Below are 27,832 nucleotides of genomic sequence, written 5' to 3'. Positions count from 1 at the left end.
CAGTCGCTAACTAGCCCGCCACCAACATCCAGGGCTGGTAAGTGTCTTCGCTTGCCCTTAATCTTCTTGGTTATCCTTCAGAACTTCTTACTGCCAGTGGGGAGATTCACAAGGAACTGCGACCACCTATCGTTTCTATCCTTCTGAACATGAAATTCAATTCAATTTATTGTGCTCCTTAATAATCGCCTTATAGGTCATCTTTAGGTCTTGGTCTGTACATCTTTGAAACTTACGTGTGTATCGGCTACGGTTGGTAATTATAGTCTCACTTAAGTGAGATAACTTAAGCTCGCAGTTCTGTTTACTCCTAAAAGGGATATCCTCGGCATATGCCTCTCCTAGAGAGTTAATAAACAATTGTAACGCAATGTCTATATTCTCGGAGGTCAATGTCTGATTGAGTAACGCCTGGTTAGTTACCTTCGAATCTTTCAAAGTCTTTAAGTGTCTCCAATTCACCCTAGAAAAGTCATAATGAAGTCTTGCAGTTTCCTGGGAGGTGGCCTGAACACAAAAAGTTATCGGAGTATGGTCCGAACAATGAATATGTGGGTAGGTTAGTAAATCAGAAAAAAATGTAATGTTGAATTTGTAAGTAATAAGTCAATAATAGAGGGGTTTTACAAAAGATAAATTTTGAGGCAGTCTTGTTAGATTATGTGGATGGTTTCGTTGAGCATTAATATATCAATAAGAGTTTTGGCTCATAAACTTTTGAAGCTCAACATGTTTTGAATAGTCAGTAATTCCCTAACGATTCCAATGCATTATCTTAAGACCATTTCGGCCTTGGAGCTACTGTCACGTAGTTCCACAATCGGTGTTGAAAAAAATGTTGAATAGCTCGCCAACAGAGAACAAATCATTACTACTTGAAATAGGTGAAATAGGAAATAGGTCGCGACTTGTTCGAAAGCTTTTGAAGTAAAAATATGTTATCTTTACGACAGGGACAGCGAGGTCATCAGCTCTGTGGTTAATTTTCTTCAGATTTCGTTTGCTGCAATTAAAGCACTTGTATGCAACAGGTCCCTGTTGAGTTGTCTTGCTGATGGTACCAGTAGAATAGTCATGATGGCCAGCGCACGCCATGTAGGTACTGTTCCTATGACAATTTCTGGATCCATGTCCGTACATTGCACACTTTGTGCAAAGAGTTGGTCGTTTGTTTCCATTGGACCACAATGCCGCAAAGTCAGATTTTTTTGACCCTCGATTTCGAATATAGTCATTATAAATTCGTCGGCGTATACAGCATCGCGACTATTTCTTTAATTTTGGACACAGCAATATTAAGTGTTTCTTTAAGTTCTTTGGAGATATAAGTGGTCTCTCGTTTCGTAAGTGCGAAAAGAACTAATTTATAAATTTTGTGTCTTTTAATTCATGTGTGAATTCGAGTTGGGTACTTCCGTATGGAAATAGTTCATTGGGACTTATCCAAGTAAGGAACTGCTGCAACCATTTCCTTCTCTTTCTTTCATATAGTTCCTTTTTATATCATGTACACCAGCTGATTGAAATGCCATGTTTTTATACCCACCCACTGAAGAATGGGGGTATATTCCTTTTTTTTTTATTCCATTTGCAACACATCGAAATATCCATTTCCGACTCTTATAAAGTATATATATTCTTGATCGTTGTAAAAATCTAAGGCGATCTAGACGTCTGTCTGAAATCACACTACAGTCTACGAAATTAGAAATATTGAGCTGAAAATTTGATCAGATTATTTTTTTGTCCATAGGCAGGTTAAGTTCGAAGATGGGCTATATCTGACTTTATCTTGATTTAGCCCCTATATATACCGATCTGCTGATTAAAGATCGTAGGCCCATAAAAGCCACATTTATTATCCGATTTCGCTGAAATTTGGGTCAGTGAGTTGTGTAAGGTCTCTTGACATACTTGCTTAATACGGCCTAGATCGGTTCACATTTGGATATAGCTGCCATATAGACCGATCTCTCGATTTTGGGTCTTGGGCCCATTAGAGGCGTATTTATTATCCGATTGCGATGAAAACTGTGGACACCATCTGCAATTATCGGTGGTATAATCGTCTTGTACTCTCTTTTTCAGCCTCACTTTGTAAGGTGTAAGCATCGTCTTCATCATTAAATGTTGATACAGCACTGAATCTGTTTTCATTTGCACTGCATTTGTTTTTGGGCCCATTACCCCAGAACCGCTTTCGTTTCGAAGGTTGAGCACACTTAGTTGTTGTTGGTGTAACTAGTATATTGCAAGTTAAATTGAAGTGCACCTGCACTTAGAGTTACAAGAGGAACCCTTTGTTTTTTCTATTTCTTTTGTAAAAAGAACGAAAAATCAGAATGTGTATGCGTACATCTTCGCACGATCAGAGACAGCATAAGACTAACATGTCCTTCACGCTGAAACTATGCTCTTCAGAGTATTTTCCTTCTGTAGCACCCTATACAAACTATGTACAAGAATGGAACTATTCATTAGTAGTCTCCATTCGCAAAAATCGACAAAAATGTGTTTAGGATCTGAAGTTTTTTGGAGTTTTTTTTCGATACTTTTTGGACGTCGAAAGTATCACTGTAACCCGTGTGCAATTTGGTACATTTTCCGAGACTTTAAATTTGTTATTGTATGCTTACGAAGGCTCAAGATCTAGCATTCTAAAAAGTTTTACCCATTTACGGATTGGTTTTAATGAGTTAATGGACATTAAAACTAAAAAAGAGCAGCTTGTCTGAATGATTGGCCTGAACCAAACCGTTAAAGTTATGACAATGAAATTTGTTTCAAGATTGGTTGAAGGAGTTAAGCCCGGGGTACGACAAGATTTTTTTTTTGAAATTCGCTTATTTGGATACCAATGAGTAGAAAATGTTCGAGAGACGGTCACGCCGAATGAATAGAGAGCAAATTCCTAAATTTGGAATAAATGTTAATCCTCGCGCTAATACTATAATAGCATATTTAAATCGGACTACGAGTGGAAGAAAACTTACTTCTAGTTCTATTAGTAGGCATTTTTTCTTATAGATGAAGCTAGAGCTCTAATTTTTGTTCAGGTATACTATTACGACCAACTATGGATAACAAAAAAATCGAAACGAGTACAGTAGGTACCAAAAAATACAAAATAGTACGAACGATTGTACCTTCCCTAACAGCTACTCGGTAAAGCTACATTTATGATATTTGGCAAAAAGTAACGGCGTTTTATAAAATAGAATACAAAGAAAGTAGTCCTACCAAAAGTGGTAGACCTTACTTTACTTGGCTACGACAGAATATTTGTTCCACTAGCCGAACGTAGAATAGCGTTCCAAGCGCCTCGATTTTCTGCGCTCATTCTAAAATCTCTGACACCAAGTTTCGAGGTGTCTCCCACAACTTGATCTTTCAGTCGGGCTTTTGGTCTTCCCGGTTTGCGTGTACCACCGTGTTTGCCTTCAAAAGACTTCTATGCTGGAGCTTCTTCATCCAATCTGACAACATGACCTAGCCAACGCAGCCGTTGTATTTTGATGCGTGTAACTATGCTATCGTCGTCATACAGCTCGTGGTTCATACGTCGCCTATATTCTCCGTTAACGCAAACTGGTCCATATATTTTACGAAGAATCTTTCTCTCAAATACTCAAAGCACTGCCTCATCTGCTTTCACAAGTACCATGCATCAGAACCATATAACAGCACGTGTAATATCAGTGTCTTGTATAGTGTAATCTTCGTCTGTCGAGAGGTCGTCTTGTTTCTAAACTGCTTACTTAGTCCAAAGTAGCATCTTTTTGCCAGTATTATTCTTCGCTTTATCTCAAAACTGGTGTCATTCGTTTCGGTTACGGCGGTGCCGAGGTACAGCGGTCAAAAAAAGTATTCATCATTAGCAAAATTGATAATAAATTCACTTATTTTGGGTAATTGAAGAAAATTTAAAGTAAACAAATAATGCAGTTTTATGCAATAGCTTATTTTTCGTAATATGTTTTAAAATAAATTCAAAAAATAAATTTAATTAGCGCAAAAAATGCAATTTTATATAATAACACCAAAAACAGAACAAAAAAAGTATTCATCATTGATGTGCTATCATCAAAGTCAAATTCAAATATTATTTGGGAATCCCCCTTTTCTGTTTTATTTAGTAAAGGAGGCTTTGCCCTTGACAGCAAATATTTAATTTCATTGAAAATATAGTTTTTGTCAAAATGGGTCGTAAGCAAAACGAGGTTTCTGATGAGGTAAAAGTTTTGATAATAAAACACCACAGGAATGGTTTAACTCAAAAAACTATCAGTGAAATATTAAATAGACCACGATCTACTATACAATCCATCATCAGAAAGTGGACAGAAACGAAAACTGTTGACAATAAACCAAGATCTGGTCGACCAAAAGCACTTTCAGTTGGAGATGTGCGTTGGCTAGTGCGGCAAGTTCAGAAAACTCCGAAGACAAATGCGACCATTCTTCGTAAAAACACTATGGAATATTTAGGGAAGGAAGTTACTACACAAACAATTCGAAATACACTCAAAAGGCATAGTTACAGAGGAAGAACTGCACGTAAGAAGCCCTTTATAAATAAAATAAACCGAGTGAAAAGGCTAAACTTCGCAAAAATGTATGTAAAACAGCCCGAATCATTTTGGAAAACAGTCATTTTTGCAGACGAGAGCAAGTTTAATCTTTTTGGGTGCGATGGAAAGGTCATAGTGTACAGAAAACCAAATACAGAGCTTGAAGAACGAAACACAGTTGCTACTGTAAAACATGGTGGAGGTGGTTTAATGGTTTGGGGGTGTATGGCGGCTTCAGGAGCGGGAAATCTTGAAATTATTAATGGAGTAATGGATCATAAGTATTACATTGACATTTTAAAGAGGAATTTAAAAGATAGTGCTGTAAAACTTGGGCTTGGTAATAACTTTCAATATTATCAAGATAATGACCCCAAACATTCTGCTTTAAATACCAAGATGTGGATGCTGTATAACTGCCCCAAAGTCATTAAAACTCCTCCTCAAAGTCCCGACTTGAACCCAATTGAACATCTTTGGGAACATCTCGAACGCAAATTGAGAACGCGCAATTTTTCGAGCAAGAGTCAAATGCAACAGGTGATAATGGAGGAATGGACTAATATAGACCAAAATATAACCGCTAAATTAGTCCAACCGATGTCAAACCGTTTAAAAGAAGTTATAAGACGCGGTGGTCGAATAACAAAGTATTAATTTTTTTAAATTATGTTATTTATTTTTTGCAATGATGAATACTTTTTTTGTTTAATTTTTTGTGTTCAGCTGTAAAATGGCCCTTTTTGTTCCAATAAATACTATTTTTTTCTTTAAAAACAATGAAATTGTGTACATATATATCACACAAGCACTACTGCATCATTAGTTTAATATGTTTTTATTCCAATTGTCTTTTGTAGACTTATTAAAAAAAAAACATTGAATGATGAATACTTTTTTTGACCGCTGTAGATAAAGTTACTGACTGTCTCAAAGTTGTGATTCCCAACTTTCTCCATGTTCTTTATCTGCTCGGTTGTACAAGGCTTTTTGGGAGCTGAAACCATCCATTTTGTCTTATCTCCATTTACAGCCAGACCCATTTTCACTGACTCTCTTTCGATTCTTTCAGAGGCTGCAGTTACTACTTCCGGTGACCGACCTATGATATCGATATCGTCGGCATAGGCAAGTAGCATGTGCTCTCTTGTGATTAGTGTGCCATATCTATTCACTTCTGCATCTCGTATAATCTTCTCCAGCAGGATATTAAAAAGATTACACGATAGGCTGTCTCCTTGTCTGAAACCTCGTTTGGTATTAAATGGTTCGGAGAGATTCTTTCCTATTCTTACTGAGGAACGCATATCAGTGTCATCCTGCAGAGTCTTATTAATTTTGCAGGGATACCAAACTCAGACATGGGTTGAAATACCTTTGAACGTAAAGGAGTATCGAAGGCGGCTTTGTAGTCAACAAAGAGGTGGTAGGTGTTGATTTGTCCTTCTCGGGTCTTTTCCAGGATTTGGCGCAGTGTGAATATCTGGTCTAGGGTGGATTTACCAGGTCTAAAGCCGCATTGATAGGGCCCAATTATCTCACTGATTTTAAGTTTCAATCTTCCACACAGTACGGTCGAGAGTATCTTGTATGCGATGGGGAGGAGACTTATTCCTCTGTAGTTGGCACATTCCGTCGTGTCTCCTTTCTTGTGTACGGGACATAGTATGCTGAGGTTCCAATCATCGGGTATGCGTTCTTCTAGCCAGATTACGCAGATAAGCTGATGCATACGCCTTATCAGCGTGTCGCCTCCGGTCTTAAATAGTTCAGCGGGTAACCCGTCGGCTCCTGCTGCCTTGTTGTTCTTTAGTCGGGTTATTGCTACTTGGATCTCATTATAAGTAGGAGGTAAACATTCTATACCATCATCAGGGATTGGTTCTGCTGTATCCTCTTCGCCGCCAACATCGGACACTAGCAGTTGGGAAAAATGTTCTTTCCATATCCTCAGCATGTTATCGGTATCAGTTACCAGATTTCCTTCCTTGTCTTTGTAGGAGGATGTGCCCGCACCAAAGCCTTCGGGTTGATGTTTAATTCTTTGGTAGAATTTCCGGACTTCATTCTGACTCTTGTGCATCTCAATTCGCTCACACTCACGCTTTCCATTTCTTTTTTTTTTTCTGCGACTTTTCTCGTCTCTCCTTTTCTCCCGATACCTCTCCTTCATCTGGCGCGTTGCTACTGATTGCAGGGTTGCTCTATATGCCGCATTCTTGGCTTCATTAGCATCTCGACACTCTTGGTCGTACCATGGGTTTCTTGGAGGAGGCTTCCGGCACCCAAGTACGGATTTCGCGGCATTTTCCATGGAGTAGGCAATAGTTTGCCACTGCACCATTATATCATCGGAACAAGGAGTGCTTTTGGAGTGCACTTGGAATAAGTATTTAACATTATTTTATGCACATCATTTTTCTGAGTGTAAATTTCTCCACAGTAATAAGTGTCTCAATTAAATTCAATCAAAAAATATTAAAATCAAATTCAATTTTTTTTTTAATACGAAATGCAATTTTTTTAAACTGAATTTTCCAAAAAAAAAAGAAAACAAGTAAAAAGGCGTTAAATTCGGCCGGGCCGAACTTTGGATACCCACGGGTGCGAACCTTTGCAGCAACGAGGTAATGATCCGAATCTTTATTCGCTCCACGATCGGATTCGCTCCACGGATCGACTTCTAACACGCTGGATGAATGCCTTCCGTCTATCGCAACGTTATCAATTTGGTTTCTCGGTTGTAGTGACGCCATTCCCAGTCCATCGCACTTCCTGTAAGGCGGTAATAACTCCCTTGTACTTCAGCTGGCGCGTATACTGCACCTTCTCTATAAAGAGTGCGGAAATTCCAGGTGCAGATCCGCAAATCATGGTCCTTTTTTCGTTTGCGTAGGTCGTCAACGTTGGGTGGGGGGGGTCCGTTTTCATACCCTCCACCATAGGATGGGGGGTATACTAATTTCGTTATTTTGCTTGTAACTATTCGAAATATTCGTCTGAGAGTATATATATTCTTGATCGTCGCGACATTTTATGTCGATCTAGCCATGTCCATCCGTCTGTCTGTCGAAAGCACGCTAACTTCCGAAGGAGTAAATCTAGCCGCTTGAAATTTTGCACAAATGCTTCTTATTAGTGCATGTTTTGATATAGCTGCCATATAAACCGATCTTGGGTCTTGAATTTTTGAGCCTCCAGAGTGCGCAATTCTTATCCGATTGGAAAGAAATTTTGCACGACGTGTTTTGTTATTATATCCAACAAATAAACCCAGCATGGTTCAAATCGGTCCATAACCTGATATAGATTTCATATAAACCGATCTTGGGTCTTGACTTTTCGAGCCTCTAGAGTGCGCAATTCTTCTCCGATTGGAATGAAATTTTGCACGATGTGTTTTGTTATTATATCCAACAAATAAGCCAAGCATGGTTCAAAGGGGTCCATAACCTGATATAGCTTTCATATAAACCGATCTTGGGTCTTGACTTTTTGAGCCTCTAGAGTGCGCAATTCTTCTCCGATTAGAATGAAATTTTGCAAGACGTATTTTATTCTTACTTTCAACAACTGTGTCAATTAAGGGTTAAATCAGTTCATAACCTGATATAGCTGCCATATAAACCGATCTAAGATCTTGACTTCTTGAGCCTCTAGAGGTCGCAATTATTATCCGATTTGCTTGAAATTTTGTACGACAAATTCTCTCATGATCATCAACATACGTGTTTATTATGGTCTGAATCGATCTATGACCGATACAGCTCTCATATAAATTGATCTCTCTATTTTACTTCTTGAGCCCCCAAAGGGCGCAATTCTTATTCGAATTGGCTGACATTTTACACAGGTCTCCAACATATAATTTAATTGTGGTTCAAACCGGACCATATCTTGATATCGGTCTAATAGCAAAGCAAATCTTTTCTTATATCTTTGTTTTGCCTAAGAAGAGATGCCGGGAAAAGAACTCGACAAATGCGATCCATGGTGGAGGGTATATAAGATTCGGCCCGGCCGAACTTAGCACGCTTTTACTTGTTATTATTCCTTTGTTTCTCATAGTAGTTCTCATAGCTTCCGGGGGTTTTGTGGGATTGCATGTATCCCTCGTTGTGGCGAGCCGCTCGTGTATCATTGGCGCTCAGTATTTAATTAAGAGCCAGTGCCACCTGACTCCTCACTGAGACTCTCCTCTCGAAAATCGCTGACTGCCCGCGGCCGCATTTGCAGCTACTCCGCATAAAAACGGAGTTTTCCACCATCCGCAACTTGTGGGCGCGCCCGGTAGCTTTCAGCAAAGCTTGCCGTGGTAACGATGGGCACCACGCAAGTCGAAACTCAAAGCTCCAGCCTGTGTGGTGCTCAAAGTCATCCCGTAGCGGCCAGGAAAAGTGGTAGACCGGAGACATAAATATTGACACACAAAGACAAACTGCAACACAACCAAATATCTTGGAACACTCTCTTAGCATGGGCTGCAATGTATGGTGAGTGAGCCAACAGGAGACGACCCGAATACCAACACCAAAACGTACATAGACCACTTGTTCATGAGGTGCAACAGGGAGAGAGAGAGCGTAAGCAGCAATAATAAAAACAGCCATAGCAGACCACTACGCAATATTTGGATGTATGGATTATAAAAGAGAAACAAACACCACCATCAATAAAAATAAACAGGGTGATCAATACGTCGAAAGTTAGCCAATAAAAAAAAGACACGAATTGGTCTTTACTATTAAATGAAGCAACAAATGCCAATGAATTGTTTGATAAAATCTACACTAATTTCGAAACAATATTGCATCCTTGCAACATTGTAACCGGTCCAAACTATGAAACAAATTTGTAAAATACAATGTTTATGGGAGAAACCGATGAAGAGGAAGTATTGAATATTTTAAAATCTCTCAATGCGAGAAAACCCGTAGGTGTAGATGGCATCAGAGCTATCCACTTGAAAACGAACGCTGTTAATCTTACAGCAATGATAACCTCATTTATAAACATTAGTTTAAATGAATCCTTAATTCTATGTCTTTTAAAAACTGCCATCGTTGGACCAACAATTAAAAATGGAAGTAAGTCTGACTTAAATAACTATACGCCAATATCAATCTTATCTGTGGTAGGCAAAGTCTTGGAAGAGATTATGGTCAGAAGGCTCAATAGTTTCCTGACGAAATACCGAATAATAAATAAACAACAGTTCGGATTTCAAAAAGGGAAAAATATTAACCAGCTACTTGGGTAGTTTTCGAACCACCTCAACAAAATATTAAAAGAGAACTATCACTGCTTAGCATTATTTATTGATTTCAGTAAGGCTTTCGACACGTTATCGCATAAAAAACGTATAAATACACTGGAAAAATGTGGTATCAGAGGAAATTGTCTAGGCAGGTTTAAGAACTAACTATCAACTGCAGGAAATATAAAGTTAAAATAGATCACGAATTGAGTAGCCATAAAGCTGCAAATTTCGGAGTACCACAAGGATCTAAACTGGGTCCAATATTATGCTTAGAAATGCTAAAAAAAGCAACCATAGAGTATGTTGAAACATATAAATTGGATCAAAATTTTAAATGGAAAGCACATATCGAACAGCTAACAAAAAAACTCAGAAAATTTATGTTTGCTCTGTATCACCTTAGTAATTGCTCGCCATGCTTTTTCTCAACTGAGATATGGCATTACTGCCTGGCGAAAGTCTAAACATTGTAGAATACTGCAAATGTACCAAAACAGACTGGTAAAACTTCAAAATAAAAATAAAACGAATACCCCAACCAACCAACAAAATCGAAACAAAAACACAGTACTCATATCGACCCAACGACCCTTGAAATACTAAACATCGATGGACTTTACAACACGACAATAGCTCGTGAATTTTTCAACAACTCAAACTTTTTACAACGCGTCAGCAACAGCAGGAACACACGAAGCAAGACATCTGGAAAATACGAAATTCCTAAATTTCGCAACGATTTTGGAAATTATTCTCTGGAAGTTATTATTCTACCAAATTTTTTAAACAAATTGCCACAAAACATCATTCATAACAACTATAGCTTTAAAAGATTTGAAATGATAAAATATTTTCTAATATCACATTGAATTTTCTGAATTATTTCTTTTTTCTTCTTTTTTTGTTCTCTCTTTTGCGATTTTAAACAATTAAAATTGATTTAATTTTTGTTTTTCTTTTTTCAATTTATACATATTCGTGACATATAACATAGAACCTAGATAATTTATTCATGAAGAAAAAAAAATCAGTTTAAATGAAACGAATTAATATATTACAACTTGGCTGATATACATCCTGCAGACAAACCGATATGGTTTCGTGGGATATTATATATAAGACAAATTGTAAAATAAAAAGAATTTTAATAAAAAAAAAATTAGTACTGTATTTAGTACTTGCTTTATGAGGATAACCTCTAGAATGATGCCTACAATTTCAGTATGTTATTTAAAATTTGTAAACTTGATGCCTTTTTTCTAATTTTTTTGTTTTTGTCTACTATATATCCTACGTTACTTACGGTAACTGGATAGCTAGCTGGATGCCTTTATAAATCGACTTCTTTCCTCATTGTTTTATTAGTACATAGTGAATTGACATTTTAATAAAATAAATGTTATTTTAATGACCATTTCCTGATTTTGTGAAATTACATAAATCACATAAACGATTCCTCTTTTAGGTGACATTACGCAGAAGGGTTATGAAAAGAAAAGAGCTAAGTTGTTGCAACCGTATTTAGCAAAAACAAAAGAAGGTATGGCGAATTTGAATATACAAACGTTATAATAAAAATAACAATAATTCTGTTCTATAGCAGCAGTCGAGGAAGCTCCGGAAAAAGTTTTACCTCCCTATTACAATATAAGGGAATCAAGTTTGGAAAATAGTAAGACTGCCCGGGATGGTGCATTAGTTTCTAGCGAAGGTTATAGCTATGTGTCCGAAGTACCGTCTCTACCTTCCTCACACCAAAGACAATCAAATTCATCGAAGAAAAATGAATACTATCAACCAGCCGACAGTCAAATGGAACCAGGATATGAGAACAGCCGAGTGCGCAGAACACATAGGAAGATTACACATCATGAAAAGAGATATCATTCAGGTAAGATTTCTCCCCCCAAAAATCATATTATTTTCTTCGCATTTTAGGGGTTTGAACTTCGTACATAAACCGGTTGGTGGCGCTTGTGAATATAGATAAATGACAATGAGCTAAGAACATGCCATGCAGAATCCGGAATTTTGCTCTCAATAGCATGCAGTTTGTGTTGTTTGTGTTGTATATAGATAGGGTTTTGACAGTCTCAGCTTTCTTTCTTTTATTTCTTTTTGCAATAAATTTGTTTTTTTTAATTTTTTCGGCAGAGCTGCTTGCTTTGAGGAAAAATAAAATAATTACCGACACCTATAAGCTTTACATTTGCAGTCAAACTTTGAGAGCACAAAAATGTCAATGAGGATGGAAACTCTTCGAAAGGGCTGGCACAACTTTTGTCACTATGTTGCGAAGTTAAACATGTGAAACTGTAACAAAAAATTAAAACCAATTTTTCTTAGGTATTTTGGGCTGATTTTAACAAAGTGACTACACAAAAAAGCCCCATAAAAATCGAAATTCAATGGAAACGTTTCTTCTCTAGATCCATACAGATAGCTACACAAGAGAATCAAAATAAGGCAAGTCATTTGAAGCACACATTGCGGGTAATTTTTCATGCTCTCCAGTGAAAGCCTCAAGGGAGCAGAGGTCCCAAAAGTAATCATAATCCTATGAAATCATTTTCGGATCACTACATGGCAGCTTTATTTGTATATGTGCACGAGCACGACTCCTAGGATCGTTACACCTAGGAGTCGTATTAACTCTCAGATCATCGTATTAAAACTCTTAAAAAACTATTGAAAGATGTCGAAATGGCTTTGGGAGGAGAAAGAGTTGGAGTTATTCTGAAATGTACAAGTTGCATACCAAGAATCCTAAAAACAACCCGAAAACCCAATGCCCTTTTTTTACTTTATACATAATCTTTCCAAGCAGAACTTGGACAAACTATCTCAAATACAGAAAAGGTAAAGCATTGGCTACTATGGCCATCAGCTTAAACAGGTGTCGATGCGTTGCATTGGTATCGCCCATCCCAAGACGGCTAAAAATCCGAATTTTCCTCTTATCAATATTTGTGAGGTAAACTGGCTTTTCGTTGCTGGAGTTTATTACACTGTAGTGAAATGTTGAAATAGTTTGCGAGTGTTGGAGTGTTGTTTTTGAAGATCCATAGTAATAGCCCTTTTTAAATCTTTTAAAGGATCTGTTATCAGCGGTGTAGAACAACCATATTGAGCCGCGGAGTCTGCATGTACCGCCCCGGTCAGTCCAACATGCACGGGTACCCAAAAAAGAATGATTTTATTTTTATAGCTTTACAAGCCGCTGCGCCTTCTTTTACTTTATATGGAACAAAATTTTCCTTGGAATATATATTTTTGACAACTAAAGAGCTTTAAGTGAAACGCCATGCTACGAAAATAGTATATCGTTTGACAAACAGTTTTACAATATAAGAGCCTTTATCTGAAACCCATATGATCTTTATTGGTGTACGTAAGGTGTACTCCATTCTTAAAAGACTTAATTTCAGCCCGATATTTTCGTGATGTCTGATTTATGGGATGTGTTTTCGGGGTGAGGTGGTCCCCCAGACACTTGGCCCTGAAAAAATATCAGCATCGTTCTCTTTTCTCAAATACCATTTTTTAACCCCCATATTGCAATAGGTTTTGAGGGGAGTTTACGGGATGAGGAGTCCCCCAAACACATGGCCCCAAGATTGGTTATCAAATTCGTTATCTTATCTCAAATACCTTTCATTTGAGCCACATATTGGCATGGTCAAAAAATGTTTACCCTTTGGGAGGTGTTTTGGGGAAGGGGTGATGCCTTTAATACATGGTCCAACATTTGGATATCAAATTCGTATTCTTCTCCCAAATACCTTTATTTAAACCCCATATTGCGATGGTCAGTAAAAAATTGCTGTTTGTGCTCTATTCTCTTATATTTGAACCCCATATTGCCATTGGCTTCAAAATTGGATATCAAATTCGTTTTCTAATCTGAAATACCATACACTTAAACCCCTTATTGAAAAAGCCAGCAAATATGTCCGGTTTTCGGTATGGGCCCTAAAAACTATGAATATCGAGTTCCACTGGCTTGAAGACCCAAATTGTCTTGGTGAGCAAAAACGTCCTACTTGGGGGTTGTTATGTTATGTTATATTAAAATACTTTGTTGTATGCTACAGAAAATAATTCAAGTAGGCTTTGCAAAGTATTTTTCTTAGTATACATTTTTCTCAATAAAATATATTAGTCTTTACAAATTCTTCAAACGACAAACAAGCTTTTTGAAATTTCTTAACAGGTTATGGGCCCAGACACCCATAATTAAAGAAAATAATACATTTAACGGCCACGAAAAGGATTCAAGAAGCTAGAGGACATGGAGGGCATCAAAATATCCAAGTTGAGCGGTGTAGAAGGTTGGGCGCTGTGGAAGTTTCAAATAAGGGTAATTTTACATGCCAGCGATTTATGGGGCATTGTGGATGGAACTATGCAGCAACCAGCGGAACAACCGGAATTGCGATTGTGGAAGTCGAAAGATGCAAAAGCTCAAAAAAACATTGTTGTCGCTATGGAAGAAGAGCCATTAATGCACATAATTAATTGTGAAACAGCAGCAGAAATGTGGACGGTCTTGGAAAGCATTTATGAACAGAAGTCAGCAACATCTGTTCATCTCCTGCAACAGCAATTTTTCCAATATTCGAAAGATCCTGGAGACAGCATATCGATGCATATATCAAAATTGCAGAAAATTGCCAAACAATTGGGTGATTTAGGTGAAAAGATAACTGATAAAATGCTGATAACCAAAATTCTGATGACACTACCGGATGAATATAGACATTTCTTTTCGTCGTGGGAAGCAACTGAAAGGAGTGAGCGGACGTTGAAAAATTTGTCAAGTCGTCTATGTATGGAGGAATGTAGACTGGGTATTCAACCGCAGAAATCAGAAGCTTTTGTCGCAAAAAATCATAAGAAACCACAGGGTAACAAGACCAGCTGTTACCAAGGAAGGAAATTGTTTTTACTGTGGCAAAACAGGTCATTGGAAACGAGATTGCCCAGAACGAAAAAAATTCAACGCACAAAATGATGGTTTAGCTTTTATGAATGAGGTGATGCTTGTTAACTCGGACGAAAGCGAAAATAGGTATGTTGATTCAAGGGCAAGTGATCACATGTGCAAAAATTTAAGTTGGTTCCAATTATGTAAAATTCCAAACACCAAAAAAGCATTAGAATTTGTAATGGTTCCGTAATTCCAGCATATGGCAGAGGTGACATTTTGATTGAGTCTTTTGATGGTAAGGCTTGGAATTCGAAGCAAATATTGGGCGATTTATATGTTCCAGATATAAAATTGAATTGTTTTCATCAAATACGTGCCTTGATAAAGGAATTTCAATGCAAGCAGAAGCAAATCTGTATTTTTATATACAATGGGAAAGTACATGCTATTGTTGAGAGATGATTATTCGAAATATCGTCACGTTTACTGCATCAAAGCAAAGTCTGAAGTTCCAGAAATCTTAAAAAATTACTTGTCTCAAGTGGAAGCAGAAACAGGAACAAAAGTTCGAACAATTCGTTCTGACAATGGGTCCGAATTTGTTAATAAGCAGGTATGTGAAATACTTCGTTTAAAAAAAATTAATCACCAAAGAACAGTGCCATACAGTCCGGAACAAAATGGTCGGGCAGAAAGGGATATGCGGACAATTGTAGAAGCTGCTAGGTCCGTGATTCATAGCAAAGGGCTGTCTTTGAAATATTGGGGTGAGGCAGTTAATAACGTTGTATATACACTGAATAGGATAGGTCGTAGTCCTAACCAAGACAAGGTACCATATGAGTTATGGTTTGGCAACATCCCATATATTAACAATCTGCACATATTTGGTTCTACTGCTTATGTACATATTCCTAACGAAAAACGAAGTAAGCTAAACATGAAATCTAAAAAGGGCATTTTTGTTGGCTATGAACAAAACTGTAAAGGGTATCGCATATGGATTCCCGGTGAAAGACGCATAGAAATATCAAGAAATGTCATCCTTAGGGAAGAAGAAAATTTATGTGCTCCCAAATCCCAACAGAAGAATGGAAATAAAGGGCAAGTGGATCTGATTGAATTTCATGAGCAAGATGAAATTGCTTCAGAGGATATTTTAGAAATTGAAACAGGTTCTGAAGAAAATCGGCAACAATACCCTGACTCAAATCCAGAAGTTTTAGAAGTATCGGAAGAACATGTCGCACTACCGGAAGAACATGCAGCAGTACCTGAAGAACATGTAGCAGTACCTGAAAAAGAAGTCGCCAAAACTAGCAAACGACATCCTTATAATCTTCGTTCAAGAATTGGAGAAATTGATGAAATGTTTTACTCATTTATTGATGATAACGATGAGCCCAAAACTTATGAGGAAGCAGTTTCAAGTGAGTATAGTACGCAGTGGAAGCAAGCTATGGAGGAGGAATACAATTCTCTTATAAAGAACAACACATGGCAGCTTGTCGAATTGCCGAAAGGAAAAAATGTTATTTCTAATAAATGGCTGTATAAAATTAAGAAAAACAAAGATAATTTAATCGAACGTTTTAAAGCTCGGTTAGTTGTACGAGGGTTTACTCAAAAATTTGGTCAAGACTACGAAGAGACTTTTAGTCCAGTTGTTAAATTTACATCAATTAGGTTGATAATGGCATTGTCAAGCATGTTTAATTTTCACCTGACACAATTTGATATAAAAACTGCCTTTCTATATGGCAAACTTAAGGAAGAGATATACATGCAACAACCAGCTGGATATGAAGATGGATCTAGAAAGGTCTGCAAGTTGCACAAAAGTTTATATGGACTAAAACAAGCTTCCAGATGTTTGAACAAGCATTTTAAAGTGAAGAAAATTGAGTCCTTGTACTTATTGGGAATTGAAATACAATAATTCAGGAAAGAAATAAGATTAATATTTCTCAAACAACGTATGCAAAGGAGCTGTTGCGAAGAACTTGGAAGAACTTATGGCAAACGAAGAGATTTATAGACCAAATTTAGACAATCAAAGTGCTATTAAACTAGTAAAAAACCTACAATTTCATAAAAGAACAAAGCACATTGAAGTGAAATACCATTATATACGGGAAGTCTATGAAAGCAAGTTTTTTGAATTAACATATGTTCCAACAACAGAGCAATTGGCAGATATCCTCACTAAACCTCTATGCTACAGAAAATAATTCATGTAGGCTTTGCAAATTATTTTTCTTACTATACATTTTTCGCAATAAAATATATTAGTCTTTACAAATTCTTCAAACGACAAACAAGCTTTTTGAACTTTCTTAACAGGGACGTCCCCTAGACAGTTGGTCCTGAATGTTGATATCAGATTCATGGTCTACTCCCAAATATCCTTCATTTTAGCTCAATTTTTTCATAGTCGGCAAACATGACCGGTTCGGGGGATGGGGCGGCCTCTTAGCGACTTGGCTTTGAAGATATATATCAGATTCGTGTTCTACTGTAAAAAACCTCTTATTTGAGTCTAATTGAAAAATTCCGCAGATTACAGCTGTGTTCCGGATACATCTAAACAGGATATTTTAAACGGTATTTGGGTAGCTTCTCTCTAAAGTTCAACATATTATTTTTAACATAGTAGTGTATGATTGACGGTAAACTTGGCTTTCTTTAACTTCACTTCACTTCACTTTCGGCAATGCTATCGTTAAAGAACAAACTCTTTGGTAGAATTCTATTTCTAGAATCTTTTTTCCTCCAAAGGCCGTAGCCCAGACTCTATAAGTAAAGTTTTGATGGGTGTCGTACAAAAGGCGTAGATACTGCTTCGGATACAGTAATTATGTAGGGAGTTTTTTGACGCAGGGAAGATTTTAGACTGTTTTCAAATAAAAATAAACCGTAATCAATTTTGCTCAGTACTAGCATTTTTACAAGGTAAGTCAAGGTGTATGTATGAGTAAGGCTTTTGGCAGGCAGATACCTTATGATATTGCATCGAGGTATAAGATTTTTTTTTCAGTTTTCCAATTGCTCCTTCCATCGAACATTTTTTCGAATATAATGCCTAGAATTTTTAATTTGTTTACGGTGGGAAAGTTAATGTTGTGGACTGACAGATCACCAGGCCTGCAGTTGCGTTTCCGGCAAATGTGCAGTATTGAGGACTTATTGGATGATATTATGGCGCCTGAAACTTTGGCCCAGTTAAATATATCGGATGCTATGCCCGAAAACAAAATGTTGGTGACATTGTTGTCTTTGGTAGGGCTTAAAATATACAAGTCATCCGCGTAGAGACAGTGATATAGGTTCATAACCCTGGAGATTATCGTACTTATTTGATTGAAGGCAATTTGAAAAAGGACCACGGAATGAGGAGCACCCCTTATATAGTGGGTATATATCGGAGTAGAAGTTAAACATTTTTACGCGACAGCTTCGTCCAGTTAAGAAAGATTTGATGAAGTTCATTATTTTGTGTCCAACTCCCCATGCTTGTAGATATTTCATAATAATGTGAATGCCAATGCGGTCGAATGCTTTTTCAAAATCAATAGCTAAGATGGATGCGTGGTTTTTGGCAGAAAGTGCTTTAGTAATAAGGTAGTCGATATAAATAAAAATTTCCTCACAACCCTGATTTGTTGTGGAAGCAACTTGATTTAACGCAATTAATTTGCAGGAGCTTAAAAGCCATGATAATCGACCAGCAATTATCCGCTCTAGAACTTTTGAGAGACATGGTAACAGTGAAATAGGTCTATATCTGGAAAAGTCGGTCTTGTTTTTCCTTGGCTTAGGCAAGGGTATAATAATCGCGGATTTCCAAGAATGGTTTATCCAACCGTTGTTAACAATGAGATTATTAAAGCGTATGGTATGCGGTCGTGCCCAAGGGTATTCCCTTTGACTTAATTTAAAGCTAACGACAATTCCGCCATGGATATGTCAGTGTCAATTATTGGAGCTTCTTTGTTGCACGCTTTAATGCCGAAATTCGAAGGTAGTTGATACTAAGGTTAGGTTACGTTTAAGTGGCAGTCTGCCATCAGACTCACTTAGACGTTTTCGTCCATTGTGATACCACAGGAACAGAAAAAGAAGATGCCTTCTAGTTCCTGCCGTTAAACCATCCAGATCGCTTTAAAAAGCCCAATAACTTGCGAATGTTCACATCCGCTAAATCAAACAGGATCCCAAAGAAATGAGAACCCAAAGTGGAACTCCTTCTAACTGCTATTGCAGGACACCCACACAGAAGGGGTTCTATAGTCTCTTCTTCCTCGACGTTCCTACAGCTTCTGCAAAAGTCGTTGGCAACCCTCAGTCTGTCAGCATGTTTTCCGATTAGACAGTGACCTGTCATGACGTTCTAGCCAATGACAGCAAAGCAGTAGACCTCTTCAAGTCTAGATTAGGCAACAAAGTCTTGGAATGCTCACAGCCACCTCTTTGCGACCATCTATCGTTCGTTGCACTTCGGGCCTGGTCCTGAAAACTTAGCTTACATGTCTCTAGAGGCATACCCACAGATTCCAGTGTCCCTGGAATGTGTAGGGTAGTTCCTAGTCTCCCAAGCTCATCCGCTTTAGAATTCCCTAAATTTTGAACTGTTTAGCCAACTTGTTGAGAGATCTGCGACAGTCGAGGGCGGTTTTTGTGTTCAGAAATACGTTCTCCAGGGATTTAATGGCTGCCTGGCTGTGTGAGAAGATATTAATGCCAATTGTCGTAATGACATTATATCTTAGCTATTCCACCACTTCCTTAATTTCAAGGATCTCTGCTTGATACACACTGCAGTGGTCAGGTAACCTTTTCGATATGACCAATTCTAGATCTTTAGAGCACACCCCAAAGCCCACCAGTCTATGTAACTTCTGTTACCAGGGATAACGCAGTTCTAATTGAATTCTAATCTATCAGGAATAGTGGTACAGTAATTTTTATCAAAAAGCGGCTCAGGTAGGGTGTAATCCACACTGCCTGGTACATCGGATATTGTATCAAGTATAACACAGTGTCCGTGGACGCCACATAACCAATGAGAAAGCCCCTTAACCTCATGGCAGTGGTCGCTGCAATTTGGGTAGCCCCAATGTCCAGAGACGTACGATGTAGCATTAATTTCAGTGCATCAGATGGTGTCGTCCTCAGTGCGGCTGTGATGCACAAACAAGCCATCCTTTGGATCCCGTGGATTTTTGAAGCACCGTCCACCAGACCACAACACCATGTAGGACTATAGGTCTGACAACTGCAGTATATACCCAATGCATGACACGCGGTCTAAATTTTTGCCAATAGCTCTCTTGCTGGAGTAAAGGGCCAGAGTGGCCTTTCTTGCCCTTGTCAAAATGTTGAATGTGATGTTAAATTTCCCAGGTATTTTGCGCTTTCTCTCCACCCAAGGAGACAGGTACCACTGTAGGCAACTTGTATCTCCTGCTGAAAAGTACTACCTCTGTCTTGCACGGATTTATACCCAGACCACTTTCGGTAGTCCACTTTACTGTTCAACGTAGAGCTTCCTGAAGTATATCTCTTAGAGTGCTGGGAAACTTTCCCCTAACCGCAATTGCCACGTCATCAGCACACGCAATATTGTTAATGGCTATATTCCAAAGTAGAGGAGACAGTACATCTCCTTGAGGTGTTCCTCTGCTGACCCATCTTTTTAAGTCCACAGATCACAAGCATGCCGTAATGCATCTTTTAGTAAGTAAGTTATTAACAAACTAGCTTATGGTAGTGTTGAAGCCTAGAAACTCCGACTACTTCAATGTCAAGAAATGCTACCATTCTATATTCCTTGACAGCGAGAGAACCCTCTATGTAGCCGACTAGGTCGTGAAGGGCTGTTTCAGTGGATTTGCCTTAACTATTGTATTGGGTTGCCCAAAAAGTAATTGCGGATTTTTTAAAAGAAAGTAAATGCATTTTTAACAAAACTTAGAATGAACTTTGATCAAATATACTTTTTTTCTAAAGCAAGCTAAAAGTAAAAGCTGATAACTGACAGAAGAAAGAATGCAATTACAGAGTCACAAGCTGTGAAAAAATTTGTCAACGCCGACTATATGAAAAATCCGCAATTACTTTTTGGGCAATCCAATATATGCATGTTGCTGCCGCGAGACGAGATCTCCAGAGATCTTTGACCTAAGATATGTTTCTATCAACCTCTCAAGAGTCTTCAGCATAAAGGATGACAGATTAATAAGACGAAAATCTTTCGCCTTCGTGTGGTAGGGTTTTCCTGCAGAATTCTACCCAGTATTTGTTCTGAGCCTTTCTAAGCTCGCCCTTATATTTTTAGCTCAGCCTTATGCAGTCCTTCCCTAGACCAACCAGCTCTGGGGTCCACCATGACGGTCGCTGTTTGCCCCTTGGCTTGGCACTGGGGCATGCAGACACAAGCAAGTCATTCAGGGTCTTTGTGATCCGCTTGACCACTATGTCTATATCCTCCTTAGTTTCCACTTCCTTTTCTAGTCTAGAAGGGATAGTGGTGCAGAATTTGTGCCGAAATTTATCGCCTCTTTTTCTGTTTTCTCGAGGGACCAGTATTTTCTCCAATGCTGAAACTCATATAACGATGATCATGACCAGTCGCATATTCTTCCACTTGTATCTTCCGATACAAAGGTAATATCTAGTACCTCCTGCCTGTTCCTGGTAATAAAGGTCGGTTTATTCCCTTTATTACAAATCGCCGCAACTTATAATATATTCAATAAGCAGCTCACCCCTTTCGTTGACATCCAAACTTCCCCATATCTGGTGATGTGCATTAGCATCACTTCCTACAATGAGGCTTTTCTTCCCTACAGTAGCGGATTCAACCAGCGACTTAAGGTTTGAAGGCGGCATCTCTGAATCGTGTGCCATCATCTCTAAATTGCTCAGCGACGGAAGAAGAAAAACATTTAGACTACTCTTTGCAAGAATACAGGCCCTGTGTCTCCCATTCCCCGTACCCTTGAGATGTTTAAATCTTAGTCAACGAACCATTCCACTACATACCCATTGTTCCTGGATAAGAACCACGTCAAATCCCCCAGCCATCAGAAGGACCTTTAGTGCCGCCGAAGCGGCCTTACAATGGTGGAGATTTATCTGTAGAAACCGGACCATAGTCAGGATTCAGAACTTCCACCACTGTTTTGTTAGCCTCGTCTTCTGACTCCACCAGGAGTTCATCCTCACAAAATTCGTTAGAACTTGTCTTGATGAGCTTCCGTACGCATCCAGGGGCAGGTGAAAAAGCTGTGGAACCACTCTTCCTCAGAACACTAGACACTTGCGGTGTGGACAATTTCTCCTTAGATGCTTCACTAAGTGCTGCTGTGGAAGTACTTTCTGAGTTCAGTGCTTCCCCGCTGGCACACACTTTGAGCCCAGTCCAACTTTATGACCTACCCACACAGGGCTTGTCGGGCCATCTCCTCCTGTCTCGATTGTGGCAGGGGGATTTTCAGTCTCCTGCAATCCGCCAGACTTTAGCGATGTGGTCGATAGTTCCTCAGTGTTCATCAACAACTGCTGAGTTGTCACCAGATTCCCAACCCCACCGCTTCTATAGACCTTCAGTTTCAACTTGTTGAATCCGTAGGATACAGTCCCAGACTTGTTGAGGTCTGCGAGACAGCCGGAGTTTAGTACGAATACTGCATTCTCCAGTCAACATCAGCCTCATCTAATCTTACATTACATTCCCTTAGTTTTCCAAGTATCGCTTCAGGATCTGAGGGAATCCTTGGTATCCTTTGTATGCGCCATTGGTCGAGATCGAATATCTTCCTTCTTGACTAAATCTAGTGCTGCACCTGGCCAGATCTCACCAATCTTTTTTAGCGCACAACGATACATTTCTATTGAGCGTTGATTCCCGAAGGCAATTAGTCTGTATCGGCCTCGATACCAGCCTGCATCGTCGCAAACTGGAGGAGACTCAGGAAATTTCCCAAGGACATCGGAGTATACTGATGACAGTCCATTGGCTATCCCACTCCAGTTATTCCTAGGTATGCAGCCCTGTTCTTCTCCCTTGTCGACAACTGCCATCACCAAACTGTCCCTAGCGACATTAGCAAAGGTTCTTGGACCCATCTTACTGTTGTTCGCCCTAGTTCTTTTAGGCATGCCCTCCAGGTGACCGCAGCCGTTTGGCTGACTGCGGTGCAGTTTGCGAATCTAGACGTTTAGTCTTTGGGATAGCCTGTGCAGCGAATTCCCGAGCCCAATTTAGGGAGTCTCTCCCCCTATTATTAAGAGTTTAGCATCATTCGCACCAAGCCCCTCAATGAACCTGAGAGCGATGCGTCTTCTATTATTCCAACCTGTTAAAGAGCGTGTTGGTTTGCCGAAAAAGGCCGATGGCCTAGGCAAATTATAGGCATGCGAAGAAGGAACAGGTTCGGCCTTGTCCTTTAGACTTGAACCAGGTGTCTTCGTGAAAAGCCCCTGCTGACCAGTCGTCTGTCGGCTAGTGGAGCCTGGAGCAGCCGCTCCACGAGGTTTCAGTATCAGACAACATGCTTCGGCCTGACACCACCACCGCACCTGTTGGGTCTTTGGAGTCCATTCTAAGCCTAATCCCGGACTCTAGATCTAGATCTGCCGCACCACCGGAAACAGACGCAGATTATCAATCGCCTAATGGCTATCCTTGATGGCTTAAATTTTTCTTCCAAAAATAATGACCTATTACGAGTTACAGGAAAATTCTTGCGGAGTGAAATAACAATACGTCCGCTCCACTCAATGGTTCAAACAAGAATCAACTATTTGATTCTTAGCATGGTAAAAATTTTGGCGAAAAATTATTATCCGATGAGTCTCTAGACCAACGACTACCAAAGTCTGCAGGATCGTTGAGAATTGAGTTATTAGTTTCAATCGCTGTGAATAGATGATAGGTGTTCCTGTTGGATTTTCGATTTACCTTATTCCAGGCCACTGGCAGTGGTGAGTCCCTGCTGATTGTTAATATAACAATTAATTTTTGCTCACATATCTGAATTTAGCATTTGATTTTTTTTTCTTATATAAAATTAGATTTTCCATTGTTGTTTGTTGCCGAAATTGTCTGGAGTTCGATATTCCACCATGGATCAAAGTGTCGTCTCTTTGGGCAAGAAGTTGGAATGCACTTATTTGCGGCGGCGGCATTGACTTTATTTGGATTTGCTAGGGTAGAAACATTATACAATTTGTCGTCAACTGAAGCCTCGCATTATGAGCAGTTAGCCTTCTTAAGGTTAAGCTCGGGGGATAACTTTGCAGTTTGACCAATTGGAACTGGTAGTAATGTTGGTAGTTATAGGGAAATCATCACTGCTGTGGAGGTTTCCAAGCGTTTTGCTAGATGTTAGAGATAGAAGCGAAGGCGAGCAGCATGTTATGTGAACAGGTAGGTTTCCCATCATTTAGAACACAAAGGTTTCGAATATTAAGCCTCGGGAGTTATTTTTGAAAATGTCCCCATAAAGTGTTTCAGCTATTAACGTCTCTGACGAGAAGAACTGGCGTTTGGATGTTGGCAAACAGATCGGAGATATCATTTACGTTAAATCACTCGTTGGTATGAATGTATAGATTTATTATATAGTTAATCTAATATTCAAAGTTAGCTCTTTTGATGTATTAAGTAGTTTTGGATACGCTGGAATGTGGAATGTGATTTTTAAGGAATATTGCAATTCCATTTTTTGAACCCGTATTAGAGGGGAGATAAGCTGAGTAAACAATATATTGGTTGCCCAAAAAGTAATTGCGGATTTTTTAAAAGAAAGTAAATGCATTTTTAATAAATCTTAGAATGAACTTTAATCAAATATACTTTTTTTACACTTTTTTTCTAAAGCAAGCTAAGAGTAACAGCTGATAACTGACAGAAGAAAGAATGCAATTACAGAGTCACAAGCTGTGAAAAAAATTGTCAACGCCGACTATATGAAAAATCCGCAATTACTTTTTGGGCAATCCAATACATAATTATTTCGCGGTATTGGCTGCGATTGAAAAGGAGTATGCATCTCTTGCAACGCGATTGAGTGGGCGTTATGCGTTATGCATATAATTTTCAAATTTGTATGTGGATACATATAGGAACATAGATACATATTTAATCTTCCATGTTTATGGGTGAATCAATTTCTTCTCTTCTTTGGGTGATTCTGGCAGGCGTTAAAAGTGAAGTGTGTCATTTCTCTTGCTTGCAGGATTATATTGCTCAAGAGATGCATTTGGCAGTTCTTTACTTTTAAGAGAGGACAATGTTGTGGTTCTTTTACGTGCTTCCGATGGGCTTTTGTTTGTGTTGGTGTAAGATTATAGGCGAAAGAAGATTTGCTGGGGCTTGTTGTTGGTATGATAGATTATTGTTGGTGGTCGGTTGGGTAACAGATTTTTTTGGTGATGCATTGTTTGGTTTGTATTTACCGGAGCATGTTTTTGTCGTAGTCTGTTCATTATTTGAATTAAGGTTTGTGTTTGTTGAAGCTAAGGTAGTTTTTTGTTGGTTAACAGTTATTTTGTTGGATGGAAGCAGTTTTTCTTTTCTTTTTTCTTTTTCTTTCAAGTCCTCTTTTGGGACGTCATAACTTTGAATGGGTTTACGTTGTTGTTTAGCTTCAGTATATGCTATTTTTTAGATTGTTTTTATTTTTAAGATCTCTTGTCTCTGTTTGATTACTGGATAGTGTTTGTTGTTGGACCGTTGTTGTTGTTTCATGATTACAATTAATACATTCCACCTTTGTGCATGGAGTAGGTTCATGGAGAGCAGTTGAACATATTTCGCACATTTCAAGCTCATACCTGCAGTGTTTTTTTTTTGTGGCCAAGCTTAAAGCAACGTTCGCAATGCATTGGAATTGGTATGTGTGGTTCCACTTTTGCATTCAAGTAGCTTCCCGGCTTTTACCTCTGATGGAAGTTGCTATAGGTTGAAATCGAGAATATGCATGGAGGTGTTTATAACTTTACCATCTTGGAAACGGGTTACCTTCCTGCACCCAATTACGCCTTCATGTTTAAGTCCATCAATTACTTCTTCCACGGTAAGTTCCGTTAGGTTTTTGGAGAAAGCGACGCCTTTAACGGTGTTAAGAGTAAGGTGTAAGAAGCATTTTATAGGACAGACACCAGAGAGAGTTGTCGCTTTAAGGAATCGATTTACCTGATTTTCGTGTTTTGTTAGCACCAGTAGATTACCATCCCTAAGGAAACTGAGGTCCTGTGGGGCTCGTTTGAAATTCCTTCCAGGGCTTTGGACACTAGAAATATGTTGTGGCTTCTTATAGGTTTTTCAACAATTTTGCTTTTTACAACGACGTATTTCGGTTGTGTGGGTTTTGATTGGTGGTAGTAAGTTTAGTATTAATGTTGGGAACAATCCGATTATCATTTAAATTAAAACGGTTATTACCGAGAATCTCGTAATAATTTCCTCCCGAGGTGGATGCCATGATGAAAAACAATCAGATATGCGCGCTTATTATTGAAAGTATCGCAATACCAGAGAAAAAAATATGGTCACAAAATTTGTCAAATAAACTTGAGTAAAGAGAGAGGATACGTGTAACTATGCGAGAGTTTTTTTTCAAGGACAACTGTTCCCAATGGGACAAAATATTTCCTTGCCTTTTATTTAAAACTCAGTAACTTTTTTTCCTATACATTGGGGTGATGACTTTTTTTCTTAAAAATTATTTCTTTTTGCACGAATGAATGAACTTTTGCCTATTAATGACTAAAGTAACGTTTATTCAACTTAAATTTTAAAAAATGGTCACGCAAAACCACTTTAAAATTATATTTTTTTTGAAAAATTTTTAATTTTTTTTTAAATCACACAAATCATGTCTTATGACTTACACGACAAGCCACATAACCTACGAACAAAATGTGAAATTTTCGTAAAAATCGGTTTACATACTTTATTTTTATTAATAACTAGTTGAACCGGGCCCGCTCCGCTGCGCCTTCTTTTACTTCATATAGAACAAAATTATCCTTTGAATATTTATTTTCGACAATTAAAGAGCTTTTAGTGAAATACCATGCTACGAAAATAGTATTTGTATATCGCTTGACTAACAGTATTAAAATATAAGTGCCTTTATCTGAAAACCATATGATCTTTATTGGTCTAGAATTGGCTTGGAGGATTATTAACGTTTGGGTGTTAAATATACTCCATTCTTAAAAATCTTTATTTCATGATGTCCGATTTAGAGGTGTTTTCGGGGGTGAGGTGGTCCCCTAGACACTTGGCCCTGAAAAAAATATCAGCATCGTGCTCTTCTCTCAAATACCATTTATTTTAACACCATATTGCCATTGGTGTTTATGGGATGAGGCGTCCTCAAACACTTGGCCCCAAAATTTGTACTCTTTGGGGGGTGTTGTGGGAAAGGGGCGGTGCCCCAAACACATGGTCCCACATCTGGATATCAGATTCTTATTCTACTCCCAAATAACTTTATTTTAGCCCCATATTGCGATGGTTAATAAATAATTGCTATTTGTGGGTGTTTTAGGGAAGGGGTAGACCCCCAAAAAAATTGGTCCCGAAAGTGGGCATCAATTTCGTACTCTTCTCCCCAAAACCTTTCATTTGAGCCGCACGTAGACGTGGTCGGTAAATATGCTCGATTTAGGGGTGTTTTGGGGAGTGGGGTGGTCAGCAAATATGTCTGGTTTGGGGTATGGGCCCTAATAACTATATCAATATCGAGATCCACTCCCTTTAATACCCAAATTGTCATTGTGAGCAAAGTCGTTCCATTTGGGGGTTGTTTTGGGTGTGGGATGTCTCCTAGGCAGTTTGTCCCGAATTTTGATATCAGATTCGTGGTCTATTCCCAAAGATCTTTAATTTGAGCCCCATATTGCTATGGTCGTAAATTTGTCCTCTTTTTGGGGGTATTTTTGGGAGGGGCGGCCCCCTAAACATTTGGATATCAGATTCGTATTCTACACTCAATTACCTTTTATTTAAGTCCCATATTGCCATGGTCAGTAAATTAGTGCTGTTATGGGGGT

General features: G+C 38.6%; 1 protein-coding gene across 3 annotated transcripts in view; it reads left to right on the top strand.

The window, feature by feature from the left end:
* The window catches only part of LOC106091540 (disco-interacting protein 2), a 386,680-nt gene that overhangs the window by 68,665 nt on the left and 290,183 nt on the right, over positions 1 to 27,832 (top strand). For 2 of the 3 annotated variants that reach the window (XM_059361287.1, XM_059361285.1), the window contains exons 2-3: positions 11,297 to 11,371; positions 11,432 to 11,722. In XM_059361287.1, coding sequence (XP_059217270.1) covers positions 11,297 to 11,371; positions 11,432 to 11,722 — 366 coding nt within the window. The remainder of the gene's footprint in view (positions 1 to 11,296; positions 11,372 to 11,431; positions 11,723 to 27,832) is intronic. The other variant, XM_059361286.1, reaches the window with a different exon arrangement.

This window comes from Stomoxys calcitrans, chromosome 1 (genome assembly GCF_963082655.1).
Source record: "Stomoxys calcitrans chromosome 1, idStoCalc2.1, whole genome shotgun sequence".
Taxonomy (NCBI): domain Eukaryota; kingdom Metazoa; phylum Arthropoda; class Insecta; order Diptera; family Muscidae; genus Stomoxys; species Stomoxys calcitrans.
Note: the sequence above shows the minus strand (reverse complement) of the source record. Positions and strands in the feature narration are given on the sequence as shown.